An 18342-nucleotide genomic window follows, 5' to 3' on the forward strand; every position below is an offset into this window, starting at 1 on the left:
AGGAGGAGGAGGAGAAGGAGGAGGCCAAAGAGGAGGAGGAGGAGGGTGAAGATCAGTCTTCCATTCTCCTACACCATCTTTCTATGCTAGAATGATGATGCATTTCGCAACAGAGACCCATCTCTGGCCTGCCTCGCCCTCTCTCTCACTACCTCACACACATACACTCTCTCTCTCCCTCTCTCTCTCTCTCTCTCTCTCTCTCTTTCTCTCTCTCTCTCTCTCTCTCTCTCTCTCTCTCTCTCTCTCTCTCTCTCTCTCACTGCTTCTGAGAAGAGGGAGTTTGTTTACAAGCAAGCCCTGAGAGAATGTATCAATCTAACAACCACTTTCTCCCTGTAATCAGGGAAAAACAGAGCTGCCTTCACCTCAGCGAGATAGAGAGGAGCGAGAGGGAGTGTGAGAGGAGCGAGAGGGAGGGAGAGAGGGAGGAACAGCAAAGAAAACGCTATGCGTCTTAAAATAGCTCCTATCTTTTTTTTTTTCTGCAAACTTATTATGTATCAGTATATCCACATTCTGAAACATCTCATGTTGGAAGCTGATGTTTTCCTTAAGTTTCAGTGTTTTAATGCAGGTAGACAGACACGAGGACTTTTTTTTGGTGTTGTCTGCACAGTACGCAAGCGGTGTCAGGTGACTGTGTGAAGATGTGAGAGACATGGGTGGCAGAACATGCTAGAATGCCAGACAGGTCTTTGCCAGTAAGTGTTTTCTATTTCCGTCTATGGTGACTTTTGGTTCTGTTGTCCTCCTTTTCCCTGTTATCTTTCTCTCACTCCCCTCCACCTCTCACCCACCTCTCATCCTCTTCCTCGTCTCCCCAGTGTCAGTCACGTGGGCTCGTTCTCAAGCACAGGTTTGTTCTTTTTCTGCCTGCCTGTCTGCCTGCCTGCCTGCCTGCCTGCCTGCCTGCCTGCCTGTCTGCCTGCCTGCCTGCGACACAAAGAAGAGTGTCTTCATTGCCTGATTCTCTTAAAAAGCCTCTAACTACGTCTTCACTATAAACCCCAAAATAGATCAGATCCACAAGCCCCCACAAGCCCCCCCCCCCTCCTCCCCCTGCCCAGTCCCTCTGCTCACATGCAACGCAAACAGACTTCCCAACAGAATCCGTGTGGGACTGAAATGGCCTTGGTCGTCACTCTGGGTGATTTCCAACACGAGGAGCAGGTATGAAGACACAGGAAAATGAGAGAGAGAGGGGGGCATTGAGAGAGGTTAAGCGTGAACTAAAGTCGATGCCACCTAACCTAAGTGTCTCTGTGGCCTTCACGTAGATAACAACGTTGTTTGTGGTCGTAAAACAATGTCAACGTCACATTCCGAGAGGGCAAAGAATGTCCTCAGAGAGAACACATCCAGACCTAAAGAGAGTCATCAGAGGGAACACATCCAGACCTAAAGAGAGTCCTCAGAGGGAACACATCCAGACCTAAAGAGAGTCCTCAGAGAGAACACATCCAGACCTAAAACACCAGCAAGCTTGAATCATCCCTCTGCAGAACCAGTTTGTTTGAGCCTTATCCTAGGCTAGGGGGAACATTCCAGAGGAGAGCTTGAAGTTTCAGAGTGACGCAGTGTGAGATGGGGTAGGGACATTTTCACCCCGCTCTCTCTGGAAGTGGTTTCTGCGGTCTGCCTCTACCTGGTTTAGATTCTACAAACAACCTCGAGGGTTAGGGTTAGGGTACAACCTCAAGAACAGCATCAACAAAACCACACTCATCCTCTAGCGCAATACACCATGGAGAACGTGAGTGAGAGAAAGAGAGAGAGGGTGGTGCAGATAGAGTAACTGACACAGAGTGACAATGGAGCTTGGGTTAAGTTAAAGTCAATGGAGGTGAACTCACCCGACGTCTCAGGCAGCTAGATAGAGGAGGAGGGAGAGAGGTGAGGAGAGGTGGCAGATTTCTCCCAGAGACAGAACGTCTGTCAGAAGGACCCCGTCAGCCTGAGTCTTCTACTGCCTCTGCCGCTCTGCCTTACGACTCACCAACGAGACTCCTCCCTCACACCAAACATGCATACCCCCCCCCCCCCTCTCTCTCTCTGTTCCTCTCCGTCTGCAAACTTCTCTAACTGTCACGTTATCTCTCTATGTCAATTTCTCTCTCTCTTGGTCACTCTCTCTGTCTGGGTGTCTCTCTCTCTGTAAATGTCTCTCTCTCTCTCTCTCTCTCTCTCTCTCCCTCTCTCTCTGTCCCTTTATCTCTCTTGCTGTATCTCTCTATCAATTTCTCTCTCTCCCTGTCACACTCTTTGTCACTCTTTTTTCCTGGCAGCCAATCCAAGCCGAGTGAAGGCAGAATGAACACACACACACACACACAGCCCAGTTAGGCCCCCCTCATTCAGAGAGGAGAGAGGTGGACCCAAACTTTACAGAGAGCCTACGTTCCATCTGGAATCGTTACACCGATGAAACATCTTCCACCAACAGGTCGAATTTCGATCAATAAAAATCAAACACTCTCTCTCTTGGAAGTCGCTTTGGATAAAAGCGTCTGCTAAATGAATAAATGTAAATGTAAACACATGTTTTGGTTTCCTTGATCTTATTCTTACTGTAATACAGTTGAGAGTCAGAGAGCTGAGATGAGTGGTCAGATACATACTTTCCACATCCGAGAGATTTAAATGTTTACCAAATTCCTCTCGCTCCAGCATTTGATCTGATTTATTTTAATCTTTAATCTTGTTGTGAAAGGAAGGATAGGGCAGGGGGGGGGGCATGCAGAAGCCGTTTACGTTCACGTCTGTTTACCATCCTAGTGAGGAATCACTCCCATTCAAAACCGTTGGTTCTCTAACCACAACTCTCAATGTAATTCTAAACCTCATACTCATTTCTAGCCACCTAGAATTAACATCGGAAGTTGAGGAGCAAAAAAAGAAAGGTTTTTCTTAGTTTACTATCCTTCTGGGTGCTTCTGGTCAAGACCACACACATAAACACACACCCCGACACACACTGTTTATAATAGCTGGTTTGTCTCATGCTGATTTATTACTGTAAGCTACAACGTGTGCTAAAAGTAGCGTTTAAACACGCGGTCATACCACCTAGCACTTCAGGAAATCTACAGGGCAACTTTGAGGAGTTCAGAGAAATGAAGATTCCTTCCTTATAACTAGACCTGTCTGGCTTCATTCCATTCCTCTCTGCAGGTTTCACCAGGAATGTTTTAGACCAACACCTGTCCCACTGCAACAATGCATGGATTGTACTGCATGACGGAAGGACTAGCTCGACTTAGAACTTTTTCTTGATACAAGTAGCTTACTTACTGTGTCTAGTATTTACTAATATGTAGTATTTACTAGTATGTAGTATCTACTAGTACGCAAAAACACAGGTCAACATCTAGGGCTATACCTAGTTTACCTACTTTATCTTAATTTAAGATTCGTATATGTTTAGTGTTTTGCACCTCTCTGCCACAGTAAATTCCGTGTTTGTATAACATACATGGAGAAATAACCGAATTCTGATTCTGATTCTAGTTAAGATATCCCAATTACAGCATGTCTGTCCGTGTGTGTGCTTGTGTGTGTGTGCACATGTGTGCGTGTGCACATGTGTGCGTGTGTGTGTGTCTTGAGGGTTAACACCAGTACACTGGGACACAGATAGGCCAGATGATTCAGTCCTCCACACAGGCAGACTGACTTTCCGGATTAAACCGCTCTATAGAACCTTCCAGACTTTCTTCGGATTATCCCTGTCTCATCCCTTAATCCAGCCAAGCGCCCTCTCAGCATGGGGACCACAGCCAGGGGGACAGAGCTCCCCTCCCCTTGAATGCTGGATGAATGTTGGATGAATGTTGGATGAATGTTGGATGAATGTTGGATGAATGCTGGATGAATGTTGGGTGAATGTTGGATGAATGTTGGACCAATGTTGGATGAATGCTGGATGAATGTTGGGTGAATGTTGGGTGAATGTTGGGTGAATGTTGGATGAATGTTGGATGAATGCTGGATGAATGTTGGGTGAATGTTGGATGAATGTTGGATGAATGTTGGGTGAATGTTGGATGAATGCTGGATGAATGTTGGGTGAATGTTGGGTGAATGTTGGATGAATGCTGGATGAATGTTGGGTGAATGTTGGATGAATGTTGGGTGAATGTTGGGTGAATGTTGGGTGAATGTGCCTAACTGGCTCGGCGCCCTGGCACACGCTCTTTACGCATAAAATTCACCGTGAAACAGAAATCCCAAGTCAAGCTAGCTTTGACTTAACTATTCAGACAACACAGATGTGGGAAAAGGTAGGAGTGTAATACAATGACAGACACATACACCCACACAAACAACACAAACACACACACAGAGCAATTTAAACTGAGAGGCAGAAACAACGTCAGGCCACTGTAGTCTTGAGCAGGAGGAGGAGGGTTAAGATAGCCATAGAACAAAGACGAGAGAGAGAGAGAGAGAGAGAGAGAGAGAGAGAGAGAGAGAGAGAGAGAGAGAGAGAGAGAGAGAGAGAGAGAGAGAGAGAGAGAGAGAGAGAGAGAGAGAGAGAGAGAGAATTTAAACGAGAAATTAAGGATATCTCTGGGCGAAGGGCCGACTGCAAGCCTTGCCGCTAGATATGTCTCTCAATGTCACAACCTGAGGGACAGTGAACCAACCCTGTACAACTGTTAAAACCTGTCTGTATATTAACAAGCATTTATGTGTTACTGTTACTCTTACTATGCTACTGTTATAGTATACTACCATATTATTATTGTTATAATGTAAATGCTATGATACATATATTACTGTAAAATGTCCTTTCAATATGGACTGCTTTGGCAATACTGCTCAACCCGAACTGTCATGCCAATAAAGCATTCTGAACTGAACTGAACTGAGAGAGAGAGAGAGAGAGAGAGAGAGAGAGAGGTGATATCCTATCTACCTTCAGCGTGTTCAATCTTCACACCAACACACGCCTCCTCATCAGTGTTCTTCTGGAAGCAGCTGGCCTTGCCTTTCCTCTCTGAAACACATGAACACACACACACACATTGTCAGACACAGAGCCAACTGGAGAACCACACACACTGTCATACACAATGAGAGTGCAGATGAAACACAAAACAACGGACTCCGGGCGCAAAGCTCTGAACCTGATCTGAGGGTACCAGAGAGCACAGACACCCTTACTACCACACTACCTCTGAGCAGACCACACTACAGCCTCCCTCCCTCTGAGCAGACCACACTACAGCCTCCCTCTGAGCAGACCACACTACAGCCTCCCTCTGAGCAGACCACACTACAGCCTCTCTCTGAGCAGACCACACTACAGCCTCTCTCTGAGCAGACCACACTACAGCCTCTCTCTGAGCAGACCACACTACAGCCTCCCTCCCTCTGAGCAGACCACACTACAGCCTCTCTCTGAGCAGACCACACTACAGCCTCCCTCTGAGCAGACCACACTACAGCCTCCCTCCCTCTGAGCAGACCACACTACAGCCTCCCTCCCTCTGAGCAGACCACACTACAGCCTCCCTCCCTCTGAGCAGACCACACTACAGCCTCCCTCCCTCTGAGCAGACCACACTACAGCCTCCCTCCCTCTGAGCAGACCACACTACAGCCTCCCTCCCTCTGAGCAGACCACACTACAGCCTCCCTCCCTCTGAGCAGACCACACTACAGCCTCTCTCTGAGCAGACCACACTACAGCCTCCCTCTGAGCAGACCACACTACAGCCTCCCTCTGAGCAGACCACACTACAGCCTCCCTCTGAGCAGACCACACTGCAGCCTCCCTCTGAGCAGACCACACTACAGCCTCCCTCTGAGCAGACCACACTACAGCCTCCCTCCCTCTGAGCAGACCACACTACAGCCTCCCTCTGAGCAGACCACACTACAGCCTCCCTCTGAGCAGACCACACTACAGCCTCCCTCCCTCTGAGCAGACCACACTACAGCCTCCCTCTGAGCAGACCACACTACAGCCTCCCTCTGAGCAGACCACACTACAGCCTCCCTCCCTCTGAGCAGACCACACTACAGCCTCCCTCCCTCTGAGCAGACCACACTACAGCCTCCCTCCCTCTGAGCAGACCACACTACAGCCTCCCTCCCTCTGAGCAGACCACACTACAGCCTCCCTCCCTCTGAGCAGACCACACTACAGCCTCCCTCCCTCTGAGCAGACCACACTACAGCCTCCCTCCCTCTGAGCAGACCACACTACAGCCTCCCTCTGAGCAGACCACACTGCAGCCTCCCTCTGAGCAGACCACACTACAGCCTCCCTCTCTCTGAGCAGACCACACTACAGCCTCCCTCTGAGCAGACCACACTACAGCCTCTCTCTGAGCAGACCACACTACAGCCTCCCTCTGAGCAGACCACACTACAGCCTCCCTCCCTCTGAGCAGACCACACTACAGCCTCCCTCTGAGCAGACCACACTGCAGCCTCCCTCTGAGCAGACCACACTACAGCCTCTCTCTGAGCAGACCACACTACAGCCTCCCTCTCTCTGAGCAGACCACACTACAGCCTCCCTCTGAGCAGACCACACTACAGCCTCCCTCTGAGCAGACCACACTACAGCCTCCCTCTGAGCAGACCACACTACAGCCTCCCTCCCTCTGAGCAGACCACACTACAGCCTCCCTCTGAGCAGACCACACTACAGCCTCCCTCTGAGCAGACCACACTACAGCCTCCCTCTGAGCAGACCACACTGCAGCCTCCCTCTGAGCAGACCACACTACAGCCTCCCTCCCTCTGAGCAGACCACACTACAGCCTCCCTCCCTCTGAGCAGACCACACTACAGCCTCCCTCCCTCTGAGCAGACCACACTACAGCCTCCCTCCCTCTGAGCAGACCACACTACAGCCTCCCTCTGAGCAGACCACACTACAGCCTCCCTCTGAGCAGACCACACTACAGCCTCCCTCTGAGCAGACCACACTACAGCCTCCCTCTGAGCAGACCACACTACAGCCTCCCTCCCTCTGAGCAGACCACACTACAGCCTCCCTCTGAGCAGACCACACTACAGCCTCCCTCTGAGCAGACCACACTACAGCCTCACGGTCTGTCAGAACCAATTTAAGGTGAGAGAAAGGTTAACAGAGAGAGAGGGAGAGGGAGAGAGGGGGGGGGGGAGTGGGAGAACAAGAGAGGGTGAGAGAGAGGGAAAGACAGAGAGAGGGAGTGGGAAAAAGACAGTGAGAGAGGGGGAGATGGAGAGAGTGGGAAAGATACAGTATATATATATATATAGAGAGAGAGAGAGAGAGAGAGTGAAAGAGAGAGAGTGAAAGAGAGAGAGAGAGAGAGAGAGAGAGAGAGAGAGAGAGAGAGAGAGAGAGAGAGAGAGAGAGAGAGAGAGAGAGAGAGAGAGAGAGAGAGAGAGAGAGAGAGAGAGAGAAAGGGAGAGAGAGTGGGACAGAGAGAGATGACTCAGCATTTCCTCTCAAATCTGGTCCTCTCTGTGGATCTCAGACATGCAGCCAGAGATGCTGCTATTGGGGGCCAAACCTCCTCTGTGGGCAGCCGCTGGTCTGCTGATGTCTGAGAATGAGAGAAGCCCTCTTCAGCCCTCTGAGGGTGTAGTGAGACTGAGATATGGAGGGATCGCTCTCTGGGGAGGTCGTACATGAACAGAAAAGATTAAAGGGAAAATAGGGATGCTAGTAAAAACAATGTTGAGCTCACACAAGCAATCTCTTACACACACACACACACACACACACACACACACACAATTTCTCTCTCTCTCTCTCCCTCTCTCTCTCTCTCAGACACACAATAAAGGAAAAGCTCAGTGTGTGGGTGTATGTGTGTGTGTGGTGTGTGTGTGTGAGTGTAGGATGGGAGGACACGATATCCTGGCGTAGGGATTAAGCAGGGCTTTCTCTATTCACCATCTGGACTCCTCATGACAGGCATGCCTGCTGTTCCCCCTCCCTGTCTCTCTCTCCCTCTCCCCCTCCCTGTCTCTCTCTCCCTCTCCCCCTCCCTGTCTCTCTCTCCCTCTCCCCCTCCCTGTCTCTCTCTCCCTCTCCCCCTCCCTGTCTCTCTCTCCCTCTCCCCCTCCCTGTCTCTCTCTCCCTCTCCCCCTCCCTGTCTCTCTCTCCCTCTCCCTCTCCCCCTCCCTGTCTCTCTCTCCCTCTCCCTCTCCCCCTCCCTGTCTCTCTCTCCCTCTCCCTCTCCCTCTCCCTCTCCCTCTCCCCCTCCCTGTCTCTCTCTCCCTCTCCCTGTCTCCCTCTCCCTCTCCCCCTCCCTGTCTCTCTCTCCCTCTCCCCCTCCCTTTCTCTCTCTCTCTCTCTCCCTCTCTCTCCTCTCTCTACCTTTCTGTCTCTCTCTCACACACACACACAGAGAAAAGATATTTAGCAGAACATAACGTGTTCTGGTATAGAACTGCATATATCGAAGTGCCTACATACATAGACATACACTGCCAGATAATGTGACCCACAGCTCTTCTACTCTGCTATTGTTCCCTCTGGTGTGTGTGTGTGCGCGTCTAAAGGTGCAGGGGGAATGTGTCGCCATGGAAACTCGCCCACAGTCGGACATGAGGACAGAGAGTGGCCTCTCTGCATATCCCATGATGCCTCAGTGTGGGTAAAGTCTCCCAGACCGACCCAACACTTCCTCTTCCTGTCCCCACACTTCCTGTTTGCATACAGTTCCTGATTGGCCGGTTACTCTCAGCAGAGCTGTGATGGGGATGCTGGGCCGACTGCTCGTCAGTGGTTGGTCAGGACTGAGGGCGGTGAGTATCCTACCGTGACTAGAGTGATGGTACCGGCAGATCGCCATAGTGATCTGCTTGTGTGGATCCAAGTACTTCACATGACAAGGAACTTGTAACACTGTCTGCATGTGTGTGTGTGTGTGGGAGGGGGGGGGGGTGTGTTTGTGAGTGTGTAAGTGTGTGTTTGTGTTTGTGAAGTAAAACCACACTTTATTTTTACAGTTTCGCTATTAGACATGACTACTGAGTTACAGGCAAGATAGGATAAGATACAGTTCATCCCAAAATGGGGACATTTGGGACTCAAATTACTGTAATTAATAACTAACTGGTCTTAACTCAGACAAACATCTCTGTCTTTCTTTAACCACTCCTGTCATACCCCCACCCTCCCCATCAGACTGACCATAAACACAAGAGAAAGAGAGAAGTGGAGCTATAAATTCCTCTTACAGCCTGAGATACTAAACCGACACATCGTGTCTACATATTCACCTGATAGATGCTTCACTGATTCTGCACAGGAGCCATCTCTCACACATCACAACACAACGCATCACATCACAACACATTACATGACAACACCTACTGTACGTTCTCCCACCTCAAACTGGGTTCCACAAACCTGCTATCACACTTCACTGGAAAACAGCATAGAGGCATGAACAACATCATCTGTAAAGAGCCTTTCTGTCTGATGTCGACTAAAAATCTCTTTCTGAGGTAGGATATCATGTTTGATATCTCACGTGTGTGTGTCACAGCAGAATAGTACCAAGGTAGATATCTTGTGCGTGTGTGTTTGTGTGTCAGAACAGAATAGTATTTATGTAGTTCAGTCAACACACTCACGGGATTGATTTCACCACTTATTCACATACATAGGTTTAACTTTGTCGGAACGGATGTACATGGGGAAGCGCTCCCTGCCTTCACTGCAGCATGCATGACATGAGGCAGGGAGCAACAAGTTCAATCCCCCACGGGTAGGACAGACAGACAACACGGGGGAGAAGGGGATGGTGGTGGGTGGCAGCAGCGCAGAACACAAAGGTTAGCCAGGACAGGTGTGCGTGCATGTGTGCCACTTTCTAGCTCCGCCCATCAAGCTAAGACTCTGGGCTGAGAACACGGCGGTGGGTGATATGACGCACGCTGCCCGAGTGCCATGCCTGAACCTGCTTCGCTCATATATCTTATGTGTGTGTGTGTGTCACAACAGAATAGTACCAAGGTAGATATCTTATGTGTGTGTGTCAAAACAGAATAATACCTAGGTAGATATATTATGTGTGTGTGTGAACAATACCTGGGTAAATGTTTCTCCAGTCAGGTTGAGGTTTGCCCGTCAAGTGAGTCCTCCAATGTGAGCGATACATGGTCCAGCCTCACACACACACACACACACACACAAGCGCCAGACGATCCGATCCCAGTTCTACCTGAACCAGCCACAGTCCCCTCTTCTCGGCTCTATTCGTTCCAGCTCTTTCTTTACCCCGCTCCCTCTCCTTCGCTACCTTAGACCTGTTTACCCATTAGCCACTTTTACTGCCTGTAGCCGAGCAAACCGGTTTCCCTGACGACAGTCACCAGGTGGGGGGAGCAATGGGTGGGGAACAAGGGAGGGGGGGGGGGAGTAGCCGGGGGTGGCTGATGATTACTGTGACACGGTTTCAAAGCTGCTGTTACTGGTGTGTGTGGATGGCAGGCCTTCACACAGGCCGACTTAGAGGAACTACGGCTCTGACGCCCGTCATGCTGAGAGCACCCTGGGGCCACGGAACCACGACAGAACAAACGTCCTGTCGCCGTTTCCCTCTGACAAACACGCTCGGCTAGAACACGACGACAACCCTGTGCGGTTCTCTGCTGTTGCATCAACCCAGAATGATCCGGATCATTTCCTCATGCGTGGAGGAGGAAAATGAAGACGCTCACATTAGTACAGCAACATTATACCCAGTCACAGCTTTAGTCACAACACGCTGCAAAGTCTGGGGAATGTGTATGTGCATGGGTGTGATGAGTGTGAGTGAGTGTGTGTGTGTGTGTGTGTGTGTGTGATGAGCCCCTGTTCTGCTCGTCATCATGGCCACGTCCAGACTTCTGATAAGTGCATAATAAGGAAGTGATTCCAGGTAGGTCACCTGATAAGAGTCCAGTCAACACACCACCAGGGTGGAAAACACCACAGATACTCATAAACAGGAAGGAAGCGTTGTCATGGAGATGACATCCCAATGCCTCTTTTGGTATGAAACTGACAGTGGTTATGTGTGTGTAGGTGTGAGAGGGTATATATGTGTGTGTGTGGTGTGTTGTGTGTGGTGTGAGTGTGTGTGCGCGTGTGTGTGAGAAAACCAGGGTGTATAGTTGCGAAGTCGTGTGGTCACTGTGAAGATCAACATGGAGGACGTGAAAACAGCTGACTTCTTTATCTCTCTATTCTCACCCCCTCCCCCTCCCCCCTCCCCCTCCCCCTCCCCCTCCCCCTCCCCCTCCCCCTCCCCCTCCCCCTCCCCCTCCCCCTCCCCCTCCCCCTGCCCCTCCCCCTCCCCCTGCCCCTCCCCCCTGCCCCTCCCCCTGCCCCTCCCCCCTCCCCCTCCCCCTCCCCCTCCCCCTGCCCCTGCCCCTGCCCCTGCCCCTGCCCCTGCCCCTGCCCCTGCCCCCTCCCCCTGCCCCTGCCCCCTCCCCCTGCCCCTCCCCCTCCTCCACCCCCTCCCCTCTATGGTCAGTACCCCAGGCCTCCACCTCCTCCCCCTCTGGTCCATAACCCCTCCTCCCCCCCCCGCCTCCAGACCGCTGGACACAGGAAGCAAACCACAGCTGTGGCACGGAGCTTCTAAAATGGGCCAATCAATACCCCCATTCAGCCATCTTCACGTCTGATTGGCCCCTTCAGTACAACAGTCTGGCTGCCTGTCCTCAACAACCCAGTCAGGGGGCGGGGCCTTCACAATGTGCTCTGGGACGACTATACATGTCACCCTGCTGCCACGGAACTGCACAGCTCTGAACTGGTACTGCAACGCATCATAGGTCTGTAAAAGACACACACACACACACACAGTCAACACACACACACACACACACACACACACAGTAGTGCTGTCACTGTGACAGTGTCACAGCTTGTTCAACTTAGTAAGCATGTCTACTGTCTAGTCACAAGGCCTTGGGGACAGTGTGTTTGTGTGTGTCCGCATGTGTGTGTTAGCGTACGTGTGTGCGTCTGCAGTGTGTGTGTGTGATTCATGAAGAAGTAGGATTACTGAGGTCATCATGAATGAGCCCTTCTGACCGGAGGAACAGAAGCTTCGCTACTGAGGCTGGAGCTGGAATGCAGAAAAACAGAAGGTTCCAGAAATGCTAAAAAGGCTTGGGACAGCGAGAAAGAGAGAGAGAGAGAGAGAGAGAGAGAGAGAGAGAGAGAGAGAGAGAGAGAGAGAGAGAGAGAGAGAGAGAGAGAGGGACAGTAATCCTGAATAGAAGGTGTTGTTCCAGTCCTGGGCTTCTCTCTGCTCCTCCTTCCTGGTCCAGGCTGGGTTTCTGTCCTCCATGACAGCAGCTACTGGACAAGAACCCAACGCTGTGGAACCCTGTTCTCTCTCTGGGACAGAACGCTCCCCCCTCCACACAGCCAATCAGAACCTGTGTTCCAGGTTTGTCTCCTCTGGGATGTGTCAGCCTTCTTACTCTCTGCATCTCATCCTGAAGGACAAAGTTGTCACACACACATTCACACACACACTCACTCTCACACACACACTCACACACACTCTCACACACACGTAGGTCACTGACAGCCTCCTTGTGTACAAACTGATCTGAGTCTGGGTCGATGTGAGCCTGACAGAGCATTCTGCTGAAGGAGAGGAAGGAGGAGGAGGAGAGGAGGAGGAGGAGAGGTAGAAGAGAGAGGAGGAGGAGAGGGGGGAGGAGAGGGGGAAGAGGAGTGGAGAGAGGAGAGGAAGGAGAGAGGGGGAAGAGGGGAGGGGGTGGAGGAAAGAGGAGGAGGAGGAGGAGGAAGAGAGGAGAGAGAGGGAGGAGAAGGGGAGGAGGAGAGGAGACAGGGGGAAGAGGAGGGGAGGAGAGGAGAGGAGAGAGGGGGAGGAGAGGGGGAGGAGGAGAGGAGAGAGAAGAGGAGGAGAGAGGGGGAGGAAGAAAGGGGAGGAGAGAAGGGGAGGAGGAAGAGAGGAGAAAGGGGGAGGAGAGGGAGGGAGGAGGAGAGGAGAAGAGGAGAGAGGGGGAAGAGGGGAGGGGGAGGAGGAGAGAGGGGAAGGAGGAGAAAGAGAGGAGAGAGGGGGAGGAGAGGGGGGAGGAGGAGGAAGAGAGGAGAGAGGAGAGGAGGAGAGAGGGGAGGAGGAGAGGAGATAGGAGAGGAGGAGAGAGGAGGAGGAGAGGGGGAGGAGAAGGGGAGGAGGAGAGGGGGAGGAGGAGGAAGACAGGAGAGAGGGGGAGAAGAGAGGGGGAGGAGGAGAGGAGAGAGGGGGAAGAGGAAGGGAGAAGAGGAACGGAAGAGAGACGGGGGAGGAGGAGAGGAGAGAGGAGAGGAGGAGAGAGGGGAGGAGGAGAGGAGAGAGGAGAGGAGGAGAGAGGAGGAGGAGAGGGGGAGGAGAGAGGGGAAGAGAGGAGGAGAGAGGGGGAGGAGAGGAGGAGAGAGGAGAGGGGGAAGGATGGATCAAACACTGCTGAAGTTGCCTGGGACAATTGGTCCAGCTGACACAGCAGCTGGTCCTAGCCAGTGTGTGTGGTAGAGTGTGTGTGAGAGTGTTTGTGTGTGAGAGAGAGGGTGTGTGTGTAAATACTTTAGTGCTCATTATCAGGGTCACTGATGAGTCTCTCTCTCTCCCTCCCTCTCTCTCTCTCTCTCTCTCTCTCTCTCTCTCTCTCTCTCTCTCTCTCTCTCCCCCCACCCCTCTCTCTCTCTCTCTTTCTCTCCCCCCCCCCTCTCTCTCTCTCTTTCTCTCTCTCTCTTTTTCAGTTTAATCAAATTTTTGGTCACAGTGGGCCCCTTGGCCCAGCCACATTGGTAACAGCCTCCCTGCCCCCACCCAGCCCCCCACCAAGCCCCTTCATACCCTGCCCCCACCCTGCCCCCACCCCGCCCCCCACCCAGCTCCCCACCCAGCCCCCCACCCAGACAGACAGCCTGCCTGGGACCCAGAGCTCAGCACATCAACCCCCAGTCCCAAGCTCCCAGTCCAGGGATCCGATCAGAGAGAAGCCCCCTTGCTTCCCCTGGGAACCTGCCTACCGCCACCCCAGAAAACACACACACAAAAACACACACACACACACACACACACTCAGTCTGATAATAGTGTGCAAGGGCATGGAGAGAACACACTTGAGCTACAACACAGTTGCAGATGGAGCAAGAATTGGATGGAGAAAGCCTTTTCCTCCAGATTGAGCTACAAATCACACAGCACGGCCCAGATAGATTTCAGATACACATCAAGCAGAGGGGGAAACTAGCTAGCAAGCTAACAGTTGTACCTCAGGGGGTCACAGCTAGCCTCTGCTTAAACAGTTAGCACAGCAGGGAGATCCAGGGTCCTTAGCTACATACAGCTAGCTAGGCTAACAGCCTCTCCTACAGCACAGCAGGCACATGTAAGGCTCCAGTCATCCATGACCCACCCTCAAAACCTGTACAGTGACTTCCATCAGAGAACCTGCAGTGCACACGCGTGTGGGTGTGGGTGTGTTTGTGTGTACACTGAATCTGCTAATTGAGCCTATAGCTGCAGGGTTTAGCCAACAAACAAAGCCTGAGAGCAAATGAATACCCCCTCAAGCTCCTACCCTGCCACACACACACACACACACACAGCTGCAACGCTAGGCTTTCTATCACACCACATCCTGTGTTGTACTGTAGCTAAGGTCCTCATTTCAAAGTGTTCCTTCCCTTTGTTAGATGTTTGCATCTGTGTGTGTGTGACTGTGTGTGTGTGTGTGTGTGTGTCTGTGTGTGTGTGTGTGTGGAGGGGCGATATTAGGAAGCGATCCCGTGTTTCTGTGGTTCTAATGACAGGCTGAGCCTGAGAAGCAGTATCACTCTACAGTCTATCAGCTTCTCACTGCCCAACGCCCCGCATCTGCAGATGTGTGTGTCGCCCACACACACATTCACACACATGCAAACACCCTGTCTGGTACTGGAGGCGATGGTGCAGAAACCTGTGTGTGTGTGTATGTGTGTGTCGGGAGAGCAATGAGCCCACGTACCTCCTTAGACAATCCAGAGTCGAGCGGCTAGATAGAGTCCAAACCAGAACGATTCTTCTCCTTCACATGGCACAGACTGAATGAGGGAAAACCTCTTCCTGCTTCCCCCTCTCTCTCGCTCTCTCTTTATCTCTCTCTCCCTCTCTCTCTCGCTCTCTTTCTGTCGTTCAGACACCCCGGCAGGTTCGGACTCGCACTGAACTGCTGTCTGGCTGCCGTCGCTGCAGCCTTCTTCCCTCCCTCCCTCCCTCCCTCCCACCCTCCCTCCCTCCCTCCCTCCCTCCCTCCCTCCCTCCCTCCCTCCCTCCCTCCCTCCCTCCCTCCCTCCCTCCCTCCCTCCCTCCCTCCCTCCCTCCCTCCCTCCCTCCCTCCCTCCCTCCCTCCCTCCCTCCCTCCCTCCCTCTCTCACGTCCACGAGCTCCCTTTCACCCAGTCTCTTGAGTTCTGTTTCTCTGTCACCACTACAACACCTTCCTCCTCGCTCTCTCCTTCTCTCCCTCTCTGTCCGTGTGCGTTTCCAGGACGCTGCACGTGAAAATATTCACATTCCAGCGGAGACGAAGGGAGCTCTTCCAAGCCTGCCTGCAGCCCCACACTGAAGCCCCCTCGGTGTGTGTGGGTGTGTGTGTGTGTGTGGGTGGGTATGTGTGTGTGTGTCGCATGGACAATCACTCCTTTTGTGTTGGAGAAGGGGACGGCCAGAGAGCGGGGAGGGGCCCAATCCCTGTCGTCTTCAACCACTGATAGGTACTGACCCCCCGCACAAGACAGAGAGGGGGGAAAGACTGAGAGGAGGGGGAGAGAGGGAGATGGCGGGAGAGAGACGGACAGAGAGAGAAAGAGGGGGGAGGAAGAAACAGAGAAAGAGAGGGGGGGGGGAGAGAGAGGGTGGGTGGGATGTTTGGGAGGGAGAGAAACAGAGAGAGAGAGAGAGAGAGAGAGAGAGAGAGAGAGAGAGAGAGAGAGAGAGAGAGAGAGAGAGAGAGAGAGAGAGAGGGAATGCGGGAAGGAAGGAGGGAGGGAGGGAGGAAGGGGAGGCAAGGGGGGGCAGGGGTGGGAGATTCTAGAGGAGTGTGGGGAAGAGGGGTGTTAGAGGAGCTAGATGAAATGACAGTGACAAAAAGATGAAGAGAGGAAGACAAGAGGACGGGTAGAGAGAGAGAGGGGTTAGGGTGGGGTGTGGAGGAGGAGAGAGGGGTTAGGGTGGGGTGTGGAGGAGGAGAGAGGGGTTAGGGTGGGGTGTGGAGGAGGAGATAGGGGTTAGGGTGGGGTGTGGAGGAGGAGATAGGGGTTAGGGTGGGGTGTGGAGGAGGAGAGAGGGGTTAGGGTGGGGTGTGGAGGAGGAGAGAGGGGTTAGGGTGGGGTGTGGAGGAGGTTGAAGACCAGACCCGGTAGTCACAATGCAAAACCAAGAGTCAACTGCGGCTTGTGTGGAGAGAGTATTATTGACATCATGCGTTTTTAAATCACATGTGTGTGAGTCATTAAACATGCAGTGGAGTGTGTGTTCACGACATAGACGGAGGGGGGAGAGCAGATGACATTATCCTACCACCTACTCCATTCCCATGGCGATAAGAGCTTTGTTACAGCCGGGAAGCATGGAGAGGTCTGATTGGCTGACCAGAGGGACAGGGAAGTGAGGGGTCGGGGGGGTCGGGGGGGGTGAGGGGGTGTAAGTCCCTGAGATGTAGTCACACCGTCTGAGAAAAAGACCCACAGCACGAACAGGAAGTGTTAGGGGTGTGATTGACACCCAGTTACAAAATGTAGGACAAGTGGCTATGTGTATTTACACATATAATGCGTGCATAGCCACCCACACACACACACACACACACACACGTCCTCACAAACACACACACATCTCTGGGTTTGTGGGACAAAGTGGCATATCTGCCCTTGGTTTTGATCATCTCTGCTCTAACTCAGCATGGCAGCTTAAATACTCCTGACCTCCTTATTCCTAGCCCTTCTCTCCTTTCTTCTCTCCTATCCTCTCTCTCTCCTTCTCACCTCCCCCCTCTCCTCTCTCCTCTCCCCTTCTCTCTTCTCTCCTATCCTCTCTCTCCCCTTCTCCCCTCCCCCCTCTCCTCTCTTCACCTCCCCTCCTCTTTTCTTCTCTTCTTGTTTTCATGAAGCTGGGCTTCTATTGTTGTCCCCAGTGGTGTGGTTTCCAGAGGGACAGTCAGAGCTGGATATCACCACCCCAGATTCCCAGCTCTCAACCCAGCCAGCCAGGTCTCAACCCAGCCAGCCAGGTCTCAACCCAGCCAGCCAGGTCTCAACCCAGCCAGCCAGGTCTCAACCCAGCCAGCCAGCCGACCAGCAGCAGACCTGGGAACATTGTAACAGCCAGGGGGCCCTGAACCCTGGTGAGCCACAACCAGACCCAGACCTCACCAACACCAGGGCCATACAACTGCAGCTCTGTGTGAGTTCCGCTGCGTGTGGTTGTGTCTGTAAGTGTGTGTGCATGCACAGTGACGTGTGTGCACATAAACCAGACCTAACCCTAGAGAAAATTCTCCAACGTTCTTAATTACTTCCGGAGCCGATAGTGTTTGAAGGTCCCCACGGTTACTGCTGGGGCCACTGAGTCACACACACACACACACACACACACACACACACACAGAGAGAGAGACATAAGGACAGGGGTATCAGAGAGAAAGTCGAGCAGGGGCTCTCTGCTCCTGACTGACTGAAAGAACAAGGAACAACCACACCCAACCATATATCCCAAAAAGTCTCATTTCAGTTGACAAATGAATCAATTAGGCAACAAATTAACTGGAAAACACAGAAGCTCAATGGAGAATTCATTTAATGCCGCAATGAAAATTGAAACTGTAAATCATAAATCCTGTTAATCAGCGCCCTTCGAAAGCTTCATCACTTAAAATGACAGACAGATGAAAGTCAAGCCGATGGATGTGGTGAGAATATGAGCCGCCTGCAGCCTCTGCTGCGGCTTGAGTAAACACAGTCATTCATTAGAGTTATGGCAGCGTTTCGTCTCCACAGCGACATTTGACGGCAGTATAGAATTCAGACAGAGAGTAATTGGACTGTTTTAGTAATCCAACACACACACACACTAAGACATGCAAGCCTGCGTAAACACATTTAGCATACATGGACTTTGGAATGCCAAGCCAGTCAGCTCTTGGTTGGTTCAAAGCTGCTCATAAACTATTAATGAATAAAACACGTCTTTAACGTTCCCACTTTGTGTACGACAGCTGTGTCACACACACACACATTCACAGACTCTCTGTCTCACACACTGCGTTTCGGTTTCTTTCTCACACAAACACTTACACTACTGCAACGGGGAGGTCATGTGACCAGACA

At 52.0% G+C, this 18342-nt stretch overlaps 1 protein-coding gene across 8 annotated transcripts in view; it reads right to left on the reverse strand.

Annotated features, from left to right (window-relative positions):
- fgd4a (FYVE, RhoGEF and PH domain containing 4a) overlaps nucleotides 1-18342 on the reverse strand; it is a 49678-nt gene that overhangs the window by 19615 nt on the left and 11721 nt on the right. For 3 of the 8 annotated variants that reach the window (XM_084672986.1, XM_084672988.1, XM_084672989.1), the window contains exon 2: nucleotides 4922-5002. The exons of 2 other annotated variants lie outside the window; for them this stretch is intronic. In XM_084672986.1, the coding sequence (XP_084529112.1) occupies nucleotides 4922-5002 (81 nt within the window). Of the gene's footprint in view, nucleotides 1-1856; nucleotides 1993-4921; nucleotides 5003-10054; nucleotides 10345-14985; nucleotides 15139-18342 lie in introns of those variants that run through there. 3 more of the 8 variants (XM_084672994.1, XM_084672987.1, XM_084672993.1) reach the window with 3 other exon arrangements.

This window comes from Hypomesus nipponensis, chromosome 14 (assembly GCF_054491055.1).
Source record: "Hypomesus nipponensis isolate SF chromosome 14, ASM5449105v1, whole genome shotgun sequence".
NCBI lineage: Eukaryota > Metazoa > Chordata > Actinopteri > Osmeriformes > Osmeridae > Hypomesus > Hypomesus nipponensis.